At 51.4% G+C, this 19,560-nt stretch overlaps 2 protein-coding genes across 18 annotated transcripts in view; one reads left to right on the plus strand and one right to left on the minus strand.

Moving 5' to 3' along the window:
• Window positions 1-861: 861 nt before the first annotated feature.
• On the plus strand, window positions 862-10,622 carry LOC105488718 (cytochrome b5 reductase 2). 4 transcript variants are annotated; one of them, XM_011753042.3, is made up of 9 exons: window positions 862-1,408; window positions 2,240-2,383; window positions 2,601-2,673; window positions 5,351-5,457; window positions 5,748-5,877; window positions 6,519-6,602; window positions 7,268-7,353; window positions 8,500-8,599; window positions 9,509-9,969. In XM_011753042.3, exons 1-9 carry the CDS (start codon window positions 1,388-1,390, stop codon window positions 9,679-9,681), a joined length of 918 nt encoding a protein of 305 aa, XP_011751344.2. In that variant the 5' UTR covers window positions 862-1,387; the 3' UTR covers window positions 9,682-9,969. The 4 variants fall into 4 exon arrangements, with proteins under 4 accessions (XP_011751344.2, XP_024650777.2, XP_011751346.2 ...); XM_024795009.2 differs by having other exon boundaries at window positions 1,165-1,408; window positions 8,504-8,599; window positions 9,509-10,622; XM_011753044.2 differs by lacking the exon at window positions 862-1,408 and adding an exon at window positions 1,550-1,620.
• Window positions 10,623-11,834: 1,212 nt separating this feature from the next.
• LOC105488720 (PPFIA binding protein 2) overlaps window positions 11,835-19,560 on the minus strand; it is a 143,918-nt gene continuing 136,192 nt past the window's right edge. For 4 of the 14 annotated variants that reach the window (XM_011753045.3, XM_011753047.3, XM_011753046.3 and 1 more), the window contains 5 exons: window positions 18,465-18,590; window positions 17,580-17,768; window positions 16,224-16,400; window positions 13,941-14,006; window positions 12,240-12,705 (listed from right to left, as the gene is read on the minus strand). In XM_011753045.3, coding sequence (XP_011751347.1) covers window positions 12,634-12,705; window positions 13,941-14,006; window positions 16,224-16,400; window positions 17,580-17,768; window positions 18,465-18,590 — 630 coding nt within the window. In that variant the 3' untranslated portion in view covers window positions 12,240-12,633. The other 10 variants (XM_071075144.1, XM_011753061.3, XM_011753062.2 and 7 more) reach the window with 6 other exon arrangements.

Here is a 19,560-nt window from a genome sequence, read left to right on the forward strand (position 1 = left end):
TACACCTATCGCATTGTCAAAAATTAAAATATCTGACAATAATATCCAAGCACCTACGGGTAAATCAAAAGTAAAGGCATTTGATTAAGTCAAAGAGAGAAAATTAAGTTTGTTTATTCATTCACACAGCAAGAATTTTTGAGCCTGTGGTGGTGTGTGTTTTGGAGATAAGGGTTGGTGAAGTGTTACGGGTTATTGTTTTCACCCCCATTCTTATGTTGAAGCACTAACCCCCAGTACCTAAGGATGTGACCTTATTTGAAGATAGAGCCTTTACATAAGTAATCAAGTTAAAACAAGGTCATTAGGATGGACCCTAATTGAATATGACTGGTGTCCTCATAAAAGGGGAAATTTGGACACAGGGGACACACATAGAGGGATGAAGATGTGGAGATACAGGAAGATGCCCCTTCTCCTAGCCCCTCTCCTACAAACCTAGGAGAGGCATGGAACGATCCTTTCCTCCCAGCCCACACAAGGAACCTACTCTGCCCACACCTTGATTTTGGACTTCCAGCCCCCAGACCTGTGAGACAATAAATTTTTGTTGTTTAAGCCGCTCAGTCTGTGGCACTTTGTTACAGCAGCCCTAGCGGAGTCAAACAGGCGGGGATCTGCTTCTGGGCGTCTCTGTTTCACACAGGTCCTGAGGCAAGAATTTGCCTTTGCCTGTAATCAAGGGTGAGCGGGCAGCGAAGGCTCCAAAATGCACCGTGAAGACCCTCTAACTGTGCCTACTGTTCTGCTCCCCTCCGATCGGCGCGGGGCCCTCGTTCTCCCTCTCCAACCAGCGAATGAATGAACACATGAATACATGAGTCTTCAACTCGGCGACGCCCCTGCTTCGGCCCCACCCGGAAAACACCCACCCCGGACCAGGCCCAGAGTAGGTGCCCAAGAGGCATATTGAATGAATATATTCACGCGTTCTTTGCTGCTGCCTGAATTCCTCCTTCACCAGCATCCCCCTCCGCCCAGTCCCCCAGACGGCCTTCTCCAGCCTTGCCGCGTTTAAGTAAGCTGAGGGGTGCTCAGTGTGGCAGCTCGGAAGGGGCCAGGATGCAGAGAGGCAGCGCAGGAGCGAGGACGCCCGGGCTCAGCGCCCCGCCAGCCTCAGGATCGAGCGCTGCCCTGGGGGCAGGGCTGACCCAGAGCCAGCGGCTCGCGAGTGAGAGCCCCCCGACCACGGCCCTTCTCGGGGAGCGGGCCAGCAGCCAAGGTCCCAGCCTGCGGGGTCCGCCCGAGCCTCTGTCCTCCTGGGCGCGCATGTCCGCGTCTCGGCGGGTTCCCCGTCGGCCAGGCGGAGCTGCAGGGCGGCGCCACGAGTCTGCGGGCCCGCGGGGGGAGCCGCGCACCGGCCCCCGGCCAACCCCAGTTCGACGACATGTTGGGCGTCTCACTCCGGGTGGGTTCCGCGGCGGGGTGTATTTATGGAGTATTTAAGAAATATCTCTGTCGGGACGGCCGGAAGGAAAGAGGCCGGAGGCCGGCTAGAGCCGGGAACGTCAGACCGGGCGGCTGGGAGCCGGAGCCGGAGCCGGAGGCGGGGGAGCGGTGGTGGGCGGGACCGCGAAGGGCTGGGAGCGGGGCGGGCCGGCTCGGATTCCGGAAGGCGTGGTGAGGGCTGAGACTCCAGCGCCCGGGCGGGAGGAGAGGGAACTTTCCCTGTCAGGCTTGCGTTGGGAGAGGAGCAGGCCGGCCTTGTGGGGTAGGGACAGATGCGGGGAGGCTGGCCGAGTCTCTGGCAGTTGAGTGCCCAGGCCCTCTTCGCCCTGTCCAGGAGAGTGTTGGGGAGTCCCCAGGCTCTAAGTCACGGGGCACCTCTTAAAGCTACGCACCCTAGTTCTGTCTTTAGGGACTGGGCCCCTTATTCCGGATTGTGTGTTAGGGGTAATGTCCTCCACCTTCACCTCGAGGAAGGGACTTCCAGTGTGTGAACGTTTGGCCGTAGCCAGGAGGGGCCTAGTGACCTGAGCACCCCAGGCCATGTGTGCGGCCCGGTCCAGGGGCCTGAAACATCCTTCCTGTGTGACCTGCAGCTGACCCCTCCCTACCTTCTGGTCCGCCACAGGCTGTCCCAGCCGCCTTCTGTGTCACTACCGCTCTCTTTGCCTATTTCCTTCAGGCAGAGCTCAGCTTCTGTGCCTTTGGTGAGGGGAGGGTGTACTGCGCCTGAGAGCTGCCCTGTCCGGGGCGGGCAAGACCTGAGGTGCTCTGCTTACATTGTGTCTACCAGGACCCGTCCCTGCTCCTGACCATCACCGTCATTGGGGTCACTGTGCTCGTGTTGGTCCTGAAGAGCATGAACTCCAGGAAGAGAGAGCCTATCACCTTACAAGACCCTGAAGCCAAGTACCCGCTGCCTTTGATTGAGAAAGAGGTAATGGGTCAGCCCTGCGGGTGTAAGGCAGTAAGTGGATGATGGCTGGGATGGCAGGGCAGCCAGACAGTCATCTCATGGCCTCCAGTTCACTCCCTGCCGCCCTGTGTGCCTGTGCTGGAATAGCGCCAAACGGATCTCCTTTCCCAGGCATCTCACCTGCCCAACAAGGCTTTCTAGAAAGCTGACAGAACCTGCCTATGTTTTGTTTTGTTAGAAAATCAGCCACAACACCCGGAGGTTCCGCTTTGAACTGCCTTCGCCTGACCATGTCTTAGGACTTCCTGTAGGTGAGCTGGGCTTGGGTCATCACCAGGACTGGGGCCTCTGGGGGCTAAGCCCTCCTCTCCGAACAGAAACACAGGTTTCCCACGTCCTGAGGTGTGGAAGATGCCCTCATGCTCCTCCTGAGCCTGTGTGCTCAGGAAGATAGGTGGATGCATGTGGGACAGAAAATTTATTTTCTTCATTATTCCAATTGGGCTGACACAAGAATGGTACCTCAGTGAGCATTGAAAAGAACTGAACCTAGAGCCAAAAGGCCTAAGATCTCACGGAAGGCTCCTTGCTGGGGAACTTTAGGGAAGTCCTTCAATCTCTCTGAGCCCCAGTCTATGAAATGAGATTTCCCAGGCCTGCCTGTCTACCTCACTTGGGTTGTTGTGAAAGTAGAGTGACTGATGGATATGAAAATTCAGAAACTGCAAAGTATTGTGCACCTGGGAGGGATGGGAGGAACCAATGGTCAGGGGAAAGGCCCAGAATGTGCGGGCAGGCAGGAATGAGTTAGGTGTGCCCTGCCCCCACGGTCACTTAGATTCTCTGCAGGGGCCTCAGACCCACATAAGGAGGGGCCAGCCCTAGGAGTCCTAGAGTTGACTTATCCCATTTCTAATCTGTAACACCATCAGATAGCTGAGTCAGTCTTAGTGCAGTAGAAAACTGCTAGAATCAGGGATTCAGAGAAGCTTTGTATAATCTGCTAGTGCTGCTTGCCTGCCTGGTGGATCCTACTCCATGGCCTATTTGTCTTATATGCAAACAGGACAAAACATTGACCTCAACTCCATCAGGGGGTGAGATTACACTCTAGCCAGCTGGCTGGGCCCCTGAGCCTCCTTGCTGCTCCCTCACTCCCTCTCTATGCACGAGAGCTCAGTGTTGTGCGTGCGGTCTCCCAGCTCTCTGCTTGGCCTGTCAGGCCGGTCCTGTTGGCAGGAAGCCTAAAAGAATGAAAAACTTTGAGATACAGAATTTCTTAGAAACTGCCTTGACCCACTATCTCCTCAGCCTTGGCCTAGGCCGTGCAAAGTTAGTGGGACAAGGTAATGTAGAGGCTTCTGAGAGAGTCTAATATGAAGCCTCAGAGTTCGCTGCTTTGTCCCAGGTCAGTGGAAGTGAAGCCAGTTAGAGATGGGGCCTGAAGGACCAGCCAGGGAGCCCCATTTGCCCTGGGGACAGCATCGGGCCAGGCCTAGGTGGCTGCATATGAAAGAGCCTTTCCAGGTTTCCAGTTTCAGGTTCTCAGAAGGAAGCTAGATGTCTCAGGCACTTATTCCTGCATATCCCTGGTGCCCAGAGGGACCATGACCAGAGTCATTGAGCCTGTTCTGAGCCCAGAGTGTTGGCACCTCAAAGACTTGGCTCATCCCCTTGAATCAGCTTCAGGGACCAGCCCCTCTAGTGCCTACTCTGCCTCCTTTTTTCTCCTCCTGCCACCTCCTCCTCCCTGCACCTTAGGTCTTGGTTTCTATCCATATTTCTGTTCCATCTTCCTTGTCTCTTGACTAATTTCCTGTATGTAGTCCACTCAGTTTCTGAGTGAGTAGAAACTGACTACATACAGGAAATTAGTCAAGGTTTAGGGTTAGGGTTAGGGTTACAAAACTTTATCTCTTGATTGCACTCCTGTCCCTGCCACTAATTGCCTTAGTAATTTGAGTCTCACATTTTGGATCCAACAGGTTGTAGCTGCCCAGTGTATCATCTGACAGTGGGATGTAGTCATGATCCATAGGTCTCCGGCCATACTTGGTTTATTGAATTCTACCCAGGAAGTGCAGAGTTACATGGTTTAAAACTTCACTGCTACTCCTCACAGGGCCATAGGCCAGGAAGACATGATATTGTTGCTTCATTTGCTCCATGGGTACCCAAATCCTAGGACCCTATAGTATCTATTAACCCAGGCCTGCTCTGTGCCTAATACCAGGATACAGATGGAGTAGTTGTAATTTATTCACAGACCCCAGTGATACATCCAGTTTAGGAAGAAATTAGTCTGTGAAGGCCACTATTTTTCTTGAATAGACAAATACTCCTTTCTGTATTTTTTTTTTTTTTTTTTGAGACAGGGTCTCATTCTGTCGTCCAGGCTGGAATGCAGTGGCACAGTCTCAGCTCACTGCAGCCTCGACCTCCTGGGCTCAGGTGATGCTCCCACCTCAGCCTCCCAAGTAGCTGAGACTACAGGTGTGCACCACCACACCTGGCTAATTTTTTGTATTTTTTTGTAGAGATGGGGTTTCGCCATGTTGCCCAGGCTGGTCTCAAACTCCTGAGCTCAAACAATCCACCCGCCTCTGGGCTGGGATTACAGGGGTGAGCTACCATGTCTGACCCCTTTCTGTAATTTTTAATACTCACCCTCCAACTTTAATGATCTTTTCCTGCTCCAAAAAGCAGTTATACTATGATCACAGGTGGGCAGACATATCATCCCTATTTTACAGATGAAGACACCAAAACCCAGAGAGGTGAAGTGACTTGCCTAGGGTAGCACAGCAAGGCAGAGCAGGCCTAGGATCCAGGCATCCCATATTGGGGCTCCTTCCCTGATCTCTCCTTCCCGCCCCCCTTAACATTCTGCCCCAGTATTTGCTCCCTTCACTGAAGCTCAGTCCTTTATCCCTGGGCCTTATTTAAGCTAAGTATGCTTTGACTCAGTGCTTGATGCCTTTTCTATAGGTAACTATGTCCAGCTCTTGGCGAAAATTGATAATGAATTGGTGGTCAGGGCTTACACGCCTGTCTCCAGTGATGATGACAGAGGCTTTGTGGACTTAATTATAAAGGTAAATAGTGCTCACCATATCTGGCTGCCTCGTGCTTTCAAGCCTATTGAGGGTGGTGGGGTGGAGGGGCAGTGCTTTTCCTCCGAGGGGACATATGCCCTAGACAGGGCTTTCCAGCAGTGAAGCTACAGTTAACCTTGAGGCAGCTTCATCTTCAGGGACTGCGTACAGCAATTAAGAGAGCAGAACATTTTCTCTGCAAAGCTTCCAGCAGTAAATACATTTTCTGGTTGTGTGTGGCTGTGGCATTGTGTCTGGGAATGTGAAAGCAGTGCTGCCTTGCTTTTCAGATCTACTTCAAAAATGTACACCCCCAGTATCCTGAAGGGGGGAAGATGACTCAGTATTTGGAGAACATGAAAATCGGGGACACCATCTTTTTTCGAGGGCCAAAGGGACGCTTGTTTTACCATGGGCCAGGTACTGGAGGGGTTCATGCTGGGCTCCCAGCCGGGAGGAAGATTCCTTCAATGGTTCCATTGTTCTCGTACACGCCTCAGATTTGAGTCACATGGGGTTGTCCTTAGTCTTCATTCATTCACACACAATGCATAATGACCACACTTGTTATGCCTTCACACACCCACTTCATGAGGTTGTAAGCTTTTTTAAGGTAGGGGAATGATTTGGTGTTTCCTCGTCATTGTATCAATGTCTCCAGCACAATGCCTGATACATAAATGGTGCCTGCTAATACTGAAAAGTGGATGGAGGAGTCCATGCTCCTTTGCTTACTCACATAGCCATTATTTACTCACTGGTTCACCTCCGTGAGTGAGAATGCTCTTTGAGTCTCTGTGTTAACTTCAGCTTGCCCCTCTTTTTCCTCAGAACCAAAGGTCCAGCGATTCCCTGAGCAGGCTCAGGCTCTATTCCCACTTTGTGCACTGGGGCGCCAGAACTCGCTGAGGAGACTGCCCTGGCCTGCTTCACCAGCTTAAAATGGTGCAGACAGTCCTTTAGTTGGAGCTGCCTCCTGGGAGTCCTAAAGAATGTCAGTGATCTTTTGCAGTCTCTTAGGCAAGAACTGCAGAGGTCATAAGCATTCCCTGTGTTTCCAGGGAATCTTGGAATCAGACCAGACCAGACGAGTGAGCCTAAAAAAAAACTGGCCCATCACCTGGGAATGATTGCTGGGGGCACAGGTAAGAGGCTTCTAGGGGCTCCATCCGGAGAATGAGCCCTGAGACCATTCTGACTTGGGAGTCATTTGATCCTCGAAGGGACAACATGAGCGATTTCGCCCCCAGCTGTAGAAGGTGGGAATGATGAATCAGTGACAGGTCTTGAAACCGACCCTGTGTGCCCTGCTTCCCCTAACCAACATGGTGGTTGCTCAGGAGCCTTGCGGGGACCTCTCAGGTCAGGCTGAGGGCCAAGCTGGGCAGGCCCACCCATGCTGTCCCAGGAGCGCCTGGATCCAGTTCAAGTCTGACTCTCCCCATCCCTTGAAAATGACTGCCTGAAGGAAGAGAACAATCTTTGAAGGAGACATACAATGTGCCAGGCACTGTAATAGGCACTCTTAAAGCTATCACATTTACCCGTCATTAATTGTTTGATGAATGAGGACACGGAAGAACTTAGAGTGTTCTTTCCATCTTGCCATATGAAAATGAGAAAGACCTTCTGACTTACTGTTGCATTAGAAAGGAAAACCAAAATGAAGGGCTGTTTCCCACTTTTGAGTTTTGGGGACAGAAGTGAGAAAAGGATAACTGGGGCTGGGGGCAGGTAAGCTTGCTGCAGGTCAGGGACTGTGGGCTTCAGAGACAGGGAGAAAGCTGGCTGCCCACTCACTATGTTCCAGGCATCACACCCATGTTGCAGCTCATTCGCCACATCACCAAGGACCCCAGTGACAGCACCAGGATGTCCCTCATCTTTGCCAACCAGGTCAGTTCCTGCTGAGCTTGCAGTGGTAGGATGGAATGTTTGCTGAGCTGGGCTCTTGTTTTCATTTCTCCTCCATTGACTGAGCTCATGCTGCTTGGGTGCCTGTGACTGTGGGAGGGCTTAGTGGGATCAACAGGGCTGCTGGCAGGGAAGCTGAGTCTAGGCCTGCTTTTTGCATGTATTTAACTCTTTTGTGTCTCCTCAGCCAACCCTAAGCACTAAGCATTCCTTTTTTCCTTAATATGTATTGCTACATTTTTGCTAAGTGCAAAATCACAGATGTCCTCAGTGGACAGACACTTCAGAAAATACAGAATATAAATACTTACTTATTTTTTAAATCTTTTTTCTATATATGCGATATATTTATAATTTATATATGCATTTTTTTCACTCAGCATTACCACACAGGCATTTTCTTCTCTTTAAACTGCTTTATAAATATTTTCATCATAGTTTTTATCAAGTTGCACTATAATCTAACTTCTATATTCAGGCTGTTTTCAGTTATAAATAATACGGTCATGAATAATTGTGCCTACGCTTGATTACTTTTAGATTATTTTCTAAAACAGAATCCCAGAAGTGGAATGACTGGGATGAGAATCATGAAGGTTCTGTGCAGGTCTTCTGTGCAGTACGTTTGAGCCTGTGACAGGTTATTTTTGGCTTTGGTTCCCTTTCCCCCAAATGAGGCTCCAGACTGTTTTCCTCTCCTTCACATATCCAGTACTGTTCTATCACAGGACTTTCTGAGCCCATTACATTTCTTCCAGAAGATCCTGGGCCTGCACTGAGCTTGTTCCAGTTAGGTTTGCTGTGCTAGAGCTCAGTGTAGATGTAGGAGGCAGGGCTGGAGCTCTGCGTGAAGCCATCCTGGCCAGTGCTTGGCAAAGGTCCTTCTAGCTGGAGGCAGTCACTACAGCTCCATGGGAACCTACATCCTACCACCAACTTCATCCACAAGACAAACGGTTTTGATCTTCACGAGCAGCAGCAGAACTCCTGTTTGCCCTGAAAGTTGGCAGCAAGCATTCCAGCTGGAGCGGCAGCAGCTTTGGCCAAGAGTATGCTGACCAGTGTAGTCAGTCCAGGGAACAACAGGATGGCCCTGGAGGGGCTTTTCTAGTGTTGCTTCTTTTCTAGACAGAGGAGGATATATTGGTCAGAAAAGAGCTTGAAGAAATTGCCAGGACTCACCCAGACCAGTTCGACCTGTGGTACACCCTGGACAGGCCTCCTATTGGTACGATATCCAGTGCCCTCACCCACCATGGGTCAGCATCAACCCTTGACCACTTTGAGGACTGGTCTCTGTTTGTTTTGTTTTTGTTTTATAGGAACAGATGTGGGGGTGAAGCCTTGGGCTCTGGCTCCAGGTGGGAAATGTGAGAAATTGAGGGAGAGAGGATTTGGGATGGCCTGCTTTTAAGGGCAATCAAGAGCAGGTGTCTAATACATCAGCAGCACCCCACACACTGCACTGAACATCAAAAGGGACACTGCCCCTGTCCACTCTGAACACCCACCCACTCCACACACCATCACATACACATCTAATATGGGCACTGACCCCTTCACCACTCACGCCTCTGCTTACGGCCACCACACCCCTCACCACCCACCTCGCCTGGACAGCAATCTTCACATGCTGAGCCCCCAGACAGCTGCTGCAGCCCAGGCAGCATCCCAGCAACCACTGTGCACAGAGCACCCCACAGGCGCACATCTCACACTGCGCCCAGCTGTACCTGCTTGTCATACAGCTTCGTGGTTGGCAGAGGCCACTACCCGACTGAGCAATTCTGAGCAGTTCCACTAACACCAGGCCACACCCTGCCGGACAACTCCAGCCGGCCGTCTTGATTCACACACCTCGGTATACCTCATTGTGTTCTCCTTCCTCATTAATGCTGACAGCTGACAGCAGCAGGGCTTCAGGGTCCCCGCAGTGAGCCTGGGACCTGGGGCGACTGCTGCAGAGGGCTGTTTACTAGTTCTGAGGCTTTTTGCAGGGAGCCGTAGTACAGACTTCTAAGCCTTTGTAGAGCAGCTTGTCACCTCCTCCCTGGTTGAGGGTGGGTATATAGGCGGCCTGGGATCAGGAACTCCACCTGGCATCCCACAGCTTTCTCCTGCGTCTGCTTCATTTCAGGCTGGAAGTACAGCTCAGGCTTTGTTACTGCCGACATGATCAAGGAGCACCTTCCTCCTCCAGGGAAGTCCACGCTCATCCTGGTGTGTGGCCCACCACCCCTGATCCAGACGGCAGCTCACCCTAACCTGGAGAAGCTGGGTTATACCCAGGACATGATTTTCACCTACTAACACCTCCATGTGCTCAGGAAATTTGCATGTCCCTTTTCATCTGTTTCAGAGTAAGTTCAGTCTCACCACGTTAAACTGGGATGTTTTCAAAAGTGCTTTGCCAGGTACCCTCACGCAGACACTGGTTCTCCTCTCTTTTGGGTGGGGGCCTAACAAGAAGGGCTTAAGGGGCTGGAGACTGGCTGCTGGGGCCTCCTTGCTTGGAGGCTGGAAAGAGCTCCATTTCAGTATCTTTCTCCATGGTTTTGTGAAATAAACTCAAGTACAAAGCAGACAGCCCATGAAGTGTGGCTCTGTGGGGGACCTGCTAGGTAGTCAGAGGCCATGGCCTGGCCTGTGAGTTGGCGTCTGCATACCCATGGGGGTCAGAACTGTCAAGTGTAGGGGCAATTCCCAAAAAACTCCAAGTGGGGTCACATCAACTCTCAAGAATCTCTCCATGGCACTGGGGGTCATGGTAGGAGTGGTTACACACAGAAACTTCTCAACTTTCAAAGTCAGATTCCAGAAGCTGCCTTAAATCCTTTGTAGTATCATGAAACCCAAACGATACGAGTGACCACATGGCCCCCTGCGGTTCATGGCCAGGATGACACAGTGCTGCTCTGTTACCTGTGAGTGGGTAGAGCTGCTTCTGCCCTGCTTCATAGAAGTCTCATAACAAACCAGAGATTCTGTAGGGATTTTGTTCTCCAAATTATAGATGAGGAAACTGAGGCCTGGAGACTGTGTTCCCAGGTCATTCAACCAGTGGGTGGCAAAGCTGGCCTTAAACCTAGGCCAGGTGTATTCTAAGTTGTTCCCCTTTTCACAAAAACTGACATAATGGTGGCCACGTTGGAACTTGGTGTCACTGGACTTGTTACTCAGTGTGCATGCGCGTGAGGGAGAGGGGAGCGGAGAGAGAGAACAGGGCTCTGGGGAGCTGTCTGAAGTACAGCTGTGTCTGACCCTCCGGTGGCCAAACACAGAGATGACCTCACAGAAGGTCTGTGGGGGTGGGAGGGAGGGGTGGCCAACCTCACCCATCCACCTGTTCAGTGTCTCCTCGGGGATCCTTCACTGTTTTCAAGGGAGACCCCACTCTGGCCACCCCTTCTCTCCAGGACGCACTCCAGGGTCTGGCTCCCAAGGCCTTTCTTGATTTGGCTCCTGCTGACCTTGTCAGATTTTCCTTTCCCTGGGCCCCCAACTCTGACCCCATTCTCTCGCCTAGTGGTTCTTCAACTAAGGGTGATTTTGCTGCTCAGGGAACAGATAACAAAGTCCAAAGACATGTTGGTTGTCAACTAGAGAAGGGGTGCATCTACCCTTTATTGGCATCTAGAGGGTAGAGACCAAGGATGCCGCTAAACGTCTTAAAACCCACAGGAGAGCCTCCATCACAGAGTATTACGCAGCCCAAAGTGACAGCAGCACAGAGGCCAGGAAACCCTGCTTTAGCCTACCAACTTTTGGCAATTCCTAGGTTGTGCTGCGCTGTTTCAAGTCTGTCTACCTGGAATGCCCTTCCCCTCTGGCATACCTGGGAAAATACGATTCATCTTTCCAAATTCAAGTGTCACCTCTTCCATGGAACCTATTCAGACTCCTTCCCCAAACCCCCATTAAAAATGATAACATGCTCTTTTAGGCTGCAGAAACTAATATTGGAGCATCTGTATCCTTTGGCAAAGTCTTGTTTGAAACTGGTCTGTACTCCACTAGACTGTAAGCACCTTCAGGCAGGGACCTTGGCATTCATGCCTATATCTGTAGCCCTGGCATGGAAGCTACTTAACACACACGTGTGAAGGAGTGGGTGGATGGGGAACTTAGGAGCATGGATCTCCTTGGCAATTGGAGGACTGTCTGTACGGGAACCAGCCCAGAGCAGGTGCTCCAAGTTTGTGGTGAGGACGGGTATGAAACTTCAAGGTGAGCTGTGCTCTGGCTCAAGGGCAGACACGGTACTGTGGGACACCTGACCTGTAACTGGATCATGCGGGAAGGCTTCCTGAGAGACGGTCTCTTTGCCATGCCTTGGGAGACAGGATTTTGCCTCATGAAGGGGACTAGGAGAAAAATGCATTCCCCAGCGAGGGAAGGGCCTGAGCAGATGCCTGGAGGGAGGAAAGACTAAAGAGTGGAGAGGAAACGGACATGTTTGGGAAGTTGGTGAGTTGCGGTGGAAACACGGAGCTTGAGGTGCCCAAGGGCCTTCCACTTGGGGGAGCTATTTAATCAGACATTATGCCTGAGCTGCTCCAAGGGCAAGGCCTGGGAGGCTGTGTGTCAGCTTGGGCGGAGGCAAAGGGCAGGGCGTGCATGTGTTGGGGACGCCTCTGCTCCAAGCTGGGAGGTTGCACAGATACCCCTTGCAGATGACGGGAGATAGAGTCAGGCAGGGCTGTGGGAAAGGGGCCTCGTTGCTTTCCCTGCTCACACCCTAAACACCTGCCTTGCCCGGCCACAGTCCTGTGAATGGAAAAGCATGCTCCTGTGAAGCAGCGCCGGAGGGAGCTCCCGGTGATCATTTCACAAAACGCAGTCTCTACAGAACATTCAAAACAGTTTTTCGGAACTTTTTTTCCAGCAGGTTTTATTAACTAACAGCTCTCCTCCTCGGGTGTGAGAGCCTCCAGGATGTCACCAGGAATAGCATGAGCCATCTAGTCTGCGTGCTGATATCTCACTGCCCTCCCACAAAAGTGGTCCGCAGACCATGTATAAAAGTACAAAAGGTATGAAGCCTGCGGTGAAGAGCGCAGCATGGTTGAAGACACGCACGGACCCTGGGGCCACCCCTGGACACCTGTCCCACAGCTCTGCTTCGTGCCTGTCGGCACCCTGTCTGAGACACCCTGCCAGCCCAGACTGGGCTTGCAGAGAGGGCTGTGTGCCAGCTCCCCACAGAAGCAAAGGCTCTGGGCCCCCACACATGCCTCCCTACGCTCTCAGCCATGAAGAAAGTCATCTCCAGTCATCAGAGTCGGGGGCAGGCAGGCGAGAGTCATTCAGCAGCTGGTCCTGGCTCAGCATTGTCTGAAAAGGACACAGCCGAAGGGTCAGTTTAACAGAGTTTTGGTCCAGGCTGCCCTGCAGCAGCTGCATGGGAACTAGAGGGCACTGGGTGAGGGCTGCATCTGACGCAGGTGAACTGTATAGTGTTTATAGTGTCCCAAGAAACCCTGAGTATTGGATCAGAATAAACAATACTATTAAGATAAAAATAAATTGTTCATCTTAGAAATACATTTTCTATTTTCAGGCCACCGAAGGACTAGATCATAAGGGCAAGTGTGGTCAGATTCCTTTCATGGGTGGGCCAATAAATACAAACGTTGAATAAAACTGATCCTGTTTGGAGTCAGGGAGACTTCCCTGTTGTATCCTTGGATACAAGGAGAGTCGTGTGTCCCTGTCCTTGTCCTGTCTTCCCAATGGGCCTTGTTAGACAAGCAAGCAAAGTACAGTGACAGGGGCCTCGATGGGGACAGACACTACAGCCAACAGGCTGAGTGATGGGATGTCCAAGAACTAAAAGGCCTTGGGAGTTATGGGTCCTCAAAAACAAATCCTGTGCTCTGAGGCTGCGCTCTGTGGCTGGCCTTTTCCTGCCGGCTCTAGTCTGCCTGTAAGCCTGGCAAGGAGGGTATCATTAGCCCTGCTTTACAGATAACTAAGCCAAAGCTCAGGAGAGAATGACACCCCAGGTCACAGAGCTAGTGAAGTCAGAGCAGAGACTTGAGCCTCACTCCAAAATTGCTTTTCAAGGCCAAGCTCCTTCCCCATGATATAGTTTGTCCTTTCAGGCATGCCAGATGGGCTCACAAGCCTGTCAACACTTTGTGATACCCACAAAGTCAGAGGCACGATAGGAAATGCATTTGTCTCTGGGCAGAGGGTGGAAGTGTCCACTAGGACAGGATGCAGCCTGGGCTCTAGGCTGCTGAGACAGATGATCCAGAGCTGCTGAGCATTTTGGTTTCCTCATCTTTAAGCCTGGGAAGAGGACCTGAGATCTAGTGTGCTTTAGCTGGCTTTGGCTAACAGCCCATGAGCCTCCCCAATGCCCTTAAGGGCTCAAGGTCCAGTAACAGGCCAACAGAGAAGGCCCCTGGGCTGCTTTCTGCCTCGGGGCTGTTTCAGGCTCAGGCTGTGACCCCAGCACTGAGCACCATTCTTTGCCGTTCTCCAGGCCTTGTGCACTACCACACCAAACTCACTGGGCCTCCCTAGCACCAGTCTGACTATGGGGAGAGGGGTCAGAGTCCTACCGTAAGGCGGTGAATGTCTTGGGAGAGGAGCCCTATTTGCGTCACGGTACCTTCCGAAGGTGCCATCTGTAAAATGGGCAGCAGCCTGGTCAGCACACATGGACGTAGCTCGTGATTCACAGAAATGGCATGCAAGTCCTGTCATACTCAAGCCTGGCTTCTCCAGGGCATGCTTCCCTGGAGGGATGGGCAAGGAGGGGGCCGGGCCCTGAGGAGTGACAGGTGGGTGGAGCACAGGCTGCTTCTGTTTCCTGGGGAGAGGCATCAATGTCCCACACTGCATGCATACCTCTCCTGGGGCCCCACTGGGAACTGGCATTCAGGGTACACAGAGGCAGGACACAGGCTTGTCAGAAGCAGCCCTTCTGCACGTATTCAATGTTCCAGCTATTTCCAGGAGCAGAGAGCAGCAGCAATGAAGGCCTTCAGGATGCTAAACACACTCACACTAACCAGGCAACAGAAGCTCAGACACCAATGCCCTGACATAGGTGGGCATCCTTCCTCACTACTCAAGAGCCTCCCTCCTGCCCCTCCTTCTCAGGTAATGCTGGTCTCTTCCTTCTTCCCTAAACCTACTTAGACACTGTAGATTTGGAAACATCCTCTGTAAATTTGGAGGGCACCAAGTGTAACCCCTCCCTTGTTTTATAGGTAGGAAAACTGAAGCCCACAAAGGGAACAGGACTTACTTGAGGGTGCAGAGAATCAGTGGCAAAACAGTTCCATGCAGGTTTTGAAAAGAGGCACATGCAGAGATCCCTGTACTGTGACATAAGAAGCAAGGGACAAAGCCTGCCCTGACTGGCTCTACAACTCCAATGGCCAGGCGTCAGCCTGAATGACCACTTCTCATCCAGCGGACCTGGGTACCAGGATCTAACAGCAGCATTGCCAGCTGGCAAGCTTGTCCCGACATCTCTCACCTCCTGTGGCAACAGACCATGCCTGAGGCTGCTGGTAGTTTAAGAAGTGAATCTTAGCACAGCCTCCATCTGGGACAGAATCAGAGTGCCACAATGGAATGGGGTCATCAGGCCGTGCCCAGGCCATCAGATGGCGGTGATGTGGTGTTACTTTTCTGCGATGAGGCCCAGGGGATTGAGGGGAGCCAAACGCTGCCTGGGGGCAAACTAAAGTCTCTTGACCAGGAGCCCAGACTGGCAAGGCACGTCTCTCCCTCAGTCCCAGCCAGACAAGGCCCATCTGGAGGAGCCATTATCAGTCAGTCAGCCTCTAAATCAAGGGGACAGATCTCTTTCAGTTCTGCCAGCAGACAGACCAGCCCCCACCATGGTTATGAGCCTGGCTAAGTCAGTAATAGAGAAGCCAGAAAAACACATGAAAGAACAGAGAGTCTTTCCAGCAAGGTGCCCTTCTTATCTCCCAACCATCCCCTTCACTGAGGGAGCTCATGCCACTAAAACCAATCAGCTTTGAGGTCTGCACGACAGATGTGCCGTATGGTCAGGACGTGCATGAGACACGAAGCCCCCTCTGCTTCACAGAGGGAAGCAAATTCTGGAGCACTGAGGCCACAGACCTCCTCTGAAGGCTATGGGAGGGGTTCCCGCCTTGTTCTATCCCCTAGTGAATCCTGAGCCTGCACCTGGCTGAGGACCAGGCTCAGTGCCATCGGCTCTTCAGCTCTGCAATTGGTAGGACTCCATTTCCAGCTGCCCTCAGCTCTCTTTCCCCAACAAAGTTAAAGATATGTTGCACTTCTTGCTTTCCACATAAATATTGCTTTTATTACAAGAAAGAAGAGACCACCTCTGAAGTAAGGCACAACACAATTCCATTGTCACTGTGGCAGAAGTCCCTGTGGCTCCTCCCTTTGATCTCAGCCAAGACTGTGGCCCACGGGCCTAAGGCACTTGAGCTTTTCCCTCAACTGAAGCATAGAGGGTGCCTGAGAGCTGAGCCTCGTGGGAGTGTCCATGGTCTCTGGACCTGCATCGAAGTTCATGTGTTTCCACTGGTGCTGAAGATGAACATCAAGACTTACTAGAAATGTAAAGGTGTCTTTAAGTGTCTTTCCTGCTGAGTCCACCTTTGACAATGGTCCCCAAAGCCTGGCCCCTTAGAGATGCAGCTCCAGATCCTGGCCACCCTCAGAGTTCAAAGAGAGACTGGCCCAGGGGTACACAATTGCTGGAATGTTCTCTGCGAGTCATGCACATGTGCAGGGGTGAGGTGCAGTTATATGGTGACACAGTGTTACTGTGAGCTCTCAGGGTGCACAGAGGGCAGGTGACAAGGGCATCAGCTAATCTGTCCCACCTGGTCCAGCCCATCCAGTTCAGGGGCATCAAGGGGGCTGAGGTCCCGGTAGCCACTGTAGACCCTATGACTGTCACTGACACCGTCACTAGGCTCCATTGGGCAAATGTAGTCCGTCGATTCATCAAACTTCTTTTTTCTTATGTTTCCAAAGTGTGAAAATCCTAGTTTCCTTGGCTAAAACACAGCAAATGTAAGATTATGAGAAGGCAATCAGGGCAGTGTGCAGGTGTGACTGACAATATAATTAAAATTTAAGAGCAGGCCCGCAAGGAGAGGAATGATGTAAACTGCTCCTAGAAAGATTCTGAACAAAACAGAGCTCTTGTAAGCAATTTATATGCTGCAGAAAGGCCAACAGGTAAATAATCTTGAACAATAAGAGCTGCCCCTCCAATACTATGCCAGAAACTCATGCCTGGCTGCCCCACCAAAGTGACTTTCTTATTTCCATAGATGAACTGGGAGTTTCTTTAGAATGTACTTGAGGTCTGCACTTGAGGCGAAGCACAGAGAACTTGCCTCAGCACAGCTACTGGCACCCCAACCCTTTCCCATCTGAGCACCTGGCACCATCTAAAGGCATGTAGGATAGCCCCAGGTTGCTCCCTGCCCTAGCGTCACACAGCACTGTTTCTGCTTGACTCCCCCAGACATACTTCCTGTCCTGCTCCCTTGGGGAACGAGGTCTGTGCCTGAGTTATAGCTGGGCATGAAGCCTCAACACTACCAGGGATAGGACCAGCCTGGCCTCCAGAGGTTGCCTGTGGGTCTTTAGTCTGGGAAGAATGTGGTTTGAGGATGCTGTGGCTCAGGCAGGTCTAAAGGGCTTTGTGGGATTCTGGGAGCCCCAGTGAGTAGTGTTGGTGCTTGGAAGACCTTGGGACCTCTGGGTATCTGTGTGTTGGCCACGTCACAAAGCAAGACAAATGGAACCAGCTTCCAATGGGAACACTTCCTATGTCAGCAGGACAGCTTTGGCCAAGATCCCACGGCATTGCGGCACGCAGGCAGGCCTGACCGAAGGAAAGCCAGACTCGGAGCACTTCTGCTCCGCAAGATGAGTCACGGCAGCAATGGGGTAGAGGGTGAGCTCTAAGTCACCTGAGGATAGGTGCTTCCTGAACATATTTTCTAGGTAAAGAAACCTGCACTGTCTTCCTTGGACTCAAAACTGGTGGAGAACTGGCTTAACAAAGACTGGCCTAACAGACCACAAGACCACAGCAGAAGCTGCAAGATCCTCCTTGTCCAGGCTGCGCATGCTGCTCTGGCTGCGGGCATCGAGCCAGGTGCTGTGCTGCCTGAGGGCCAGGAGGCAGCCCAGGGCCCACTCAGAAACGGTCTGCAACTCACCCGGACTTTGGCTGTGGTGGTCAGTGGTGTGTAGGCTGGTGAGGCCATCTTCTCTCGCTTTTCCTGTTCAGCCTCTGGACCAATCAGGGCATTGAACTTGGTGGTCAGGTGGCGCCTGAGGAGCGTCTTTTGTGGGGGGATATTGAGAAGCATAGCCAGGGTGTCCCCAGTGAAGCGCGGCTCCAGGATCTAAGAAGGAACCAGAAACAAACCTGGCCAGGAGCAAATACAAATAGCTCGAGGGGAGGATGCCGAGAGATTGGCCTGTTGGGCTAGGGGCACCTCCAGAGCAGGGGCAGGAGCTCAGTCACTTGTTCTGAGTCCCACTCCTCTCACTGGCTGGCACAGGACCTGACTCTGAGCACACACTAGCACATTTGCTGACTGACCACCTTGTTTTCACAGAGCAGCAGAGAACTGGGACCTCTTTGGTAAGGCTGTCTCTCAGGATCTCCTCTGGATGACATCCAAGCCACCACACTTCCTCATTTCCCCTCTGGCTTTGTCACTGACAGATCTGAGTAGTGATAAGAATCATACTGCAGCAAGTGGGAAGCTGCATTTTTATGGCTTCCCAGTCCCTTCCCCAGCCCCGCTCAGGGACAGGCAGATCTGCCTTGTAAGCGTTGGTCTTCATGCAGCCCATTGACGTAGAATCCTCAGGTCTCATGCCAAGGAGGTGCTGCCAGAAGGCAGCTTGCTTCCATGAGGTATATTAATTCTCAAGGACAAGTTATCAAAATACTTTGAGATGTCAAATTATGCAAGAGCTTCAGATGAAGTACCTATTTTTTTGGTTAGATTTTATGTCTTGTCCTTAATAAATAAGTTTCTGAATATCCCATTTGCACCAAGGCAGGTGGGCTAGGCCAGAGAGCCACTCACAATAAGGCCTCCATGGACTCCACTCCCTCGAAGATTGGGTGCATACTCTGCCAGGTCCACAGATCGCAACCACTCCATCACTCTGTGGTTGGACCACTGTACAACTTCTGAAGGAGAAAGGTTACTCTGTCAGAGGGAGGAAAGTGAGGAAGTTAGGCTTAATAGGTCCCACCATGGTCCTCTGTGGAGTCAGCCCCTGTAAGTAGCCCTGCCCCAGACACATCACAACAATAGAAGACCCTCAAGCTTAGTGACCCACCCCATCTGCCAGAGCACCAGCCTCCCCAGTTTCCAGGAAACAGAGCTCCCACTGAATCTTGCAAGATCTTCCACACTGAGATATCTGAATCCAGAATTCTGTTGCTCCCTCATTTTCTGGCTAACTTTGAGACAAATAAATGAGGACATTATAGTTATTCTTTCAGTGATTCAATAGAACTTTAAAGATGACTGTCAATTACAATCCAAGTGGTTTACAGATGAAAGATCTCCCTGGCATGGCCAACAATTTTAGGGGAGCGCACCTTAAGATACTTATTCCTAAGTGCTCTCACCTAGCACTGTGGTCTTAAAAATGCACAGCGCTGTGCTTGACATATACAAGACATTCAAAACATGTTGGTTGAATAAGGAGAAAATAGGAGATAGATGGCAAAGGTAACAGCCTAGGAAGCTGAGTTAATTTTATATCAAGGTTAGACCTAGTTCCCAGGAACAGAGGAGATAGGATGTGACTGACAATCTGCAGTTTGAGGGTCCACCAAGAACTCCAAAGTTCATGGAACATAATCAGTTATTTCTTCATGACTTGGGGTGCTGTTATTTTCCTATACTGTTTCTTCTGTAGCAAGGCTGCTCATGGATCCCTTGTACCTGGGCCTGGAAGTCAGTTAATTTTGGATCTAGAAGTAGGGATACCTATTCTGAAATGTCTTAGCTTCTATGGGCTCCTGTTCCCTCTCCTCTGTCTCTTCTCTTCTACTGTGACACCCATCTTTCCATTTTTTGTTTCTGTCTCCCTCTCCTTTGCACCATATACTCATCTCCCTTAATCACTATGATGACTTTATAGCACGTGTCTCCCCAGTGGAGGGTG

Source organism: Macaca nemestrina, chromosome 12 (genome assembly GCF_043159975.1).
Source record: "Macaca nemestrina isolate mMacNem1 chromosome 12, mMacNem.hap1, whole genome shotgun sequence".
Lineage (NCBI taxonomy): Eukaryota > Metazoa > Chordata > Mammalia > Primates > Cercopithecidae > Macaca > Macaca nemestrina.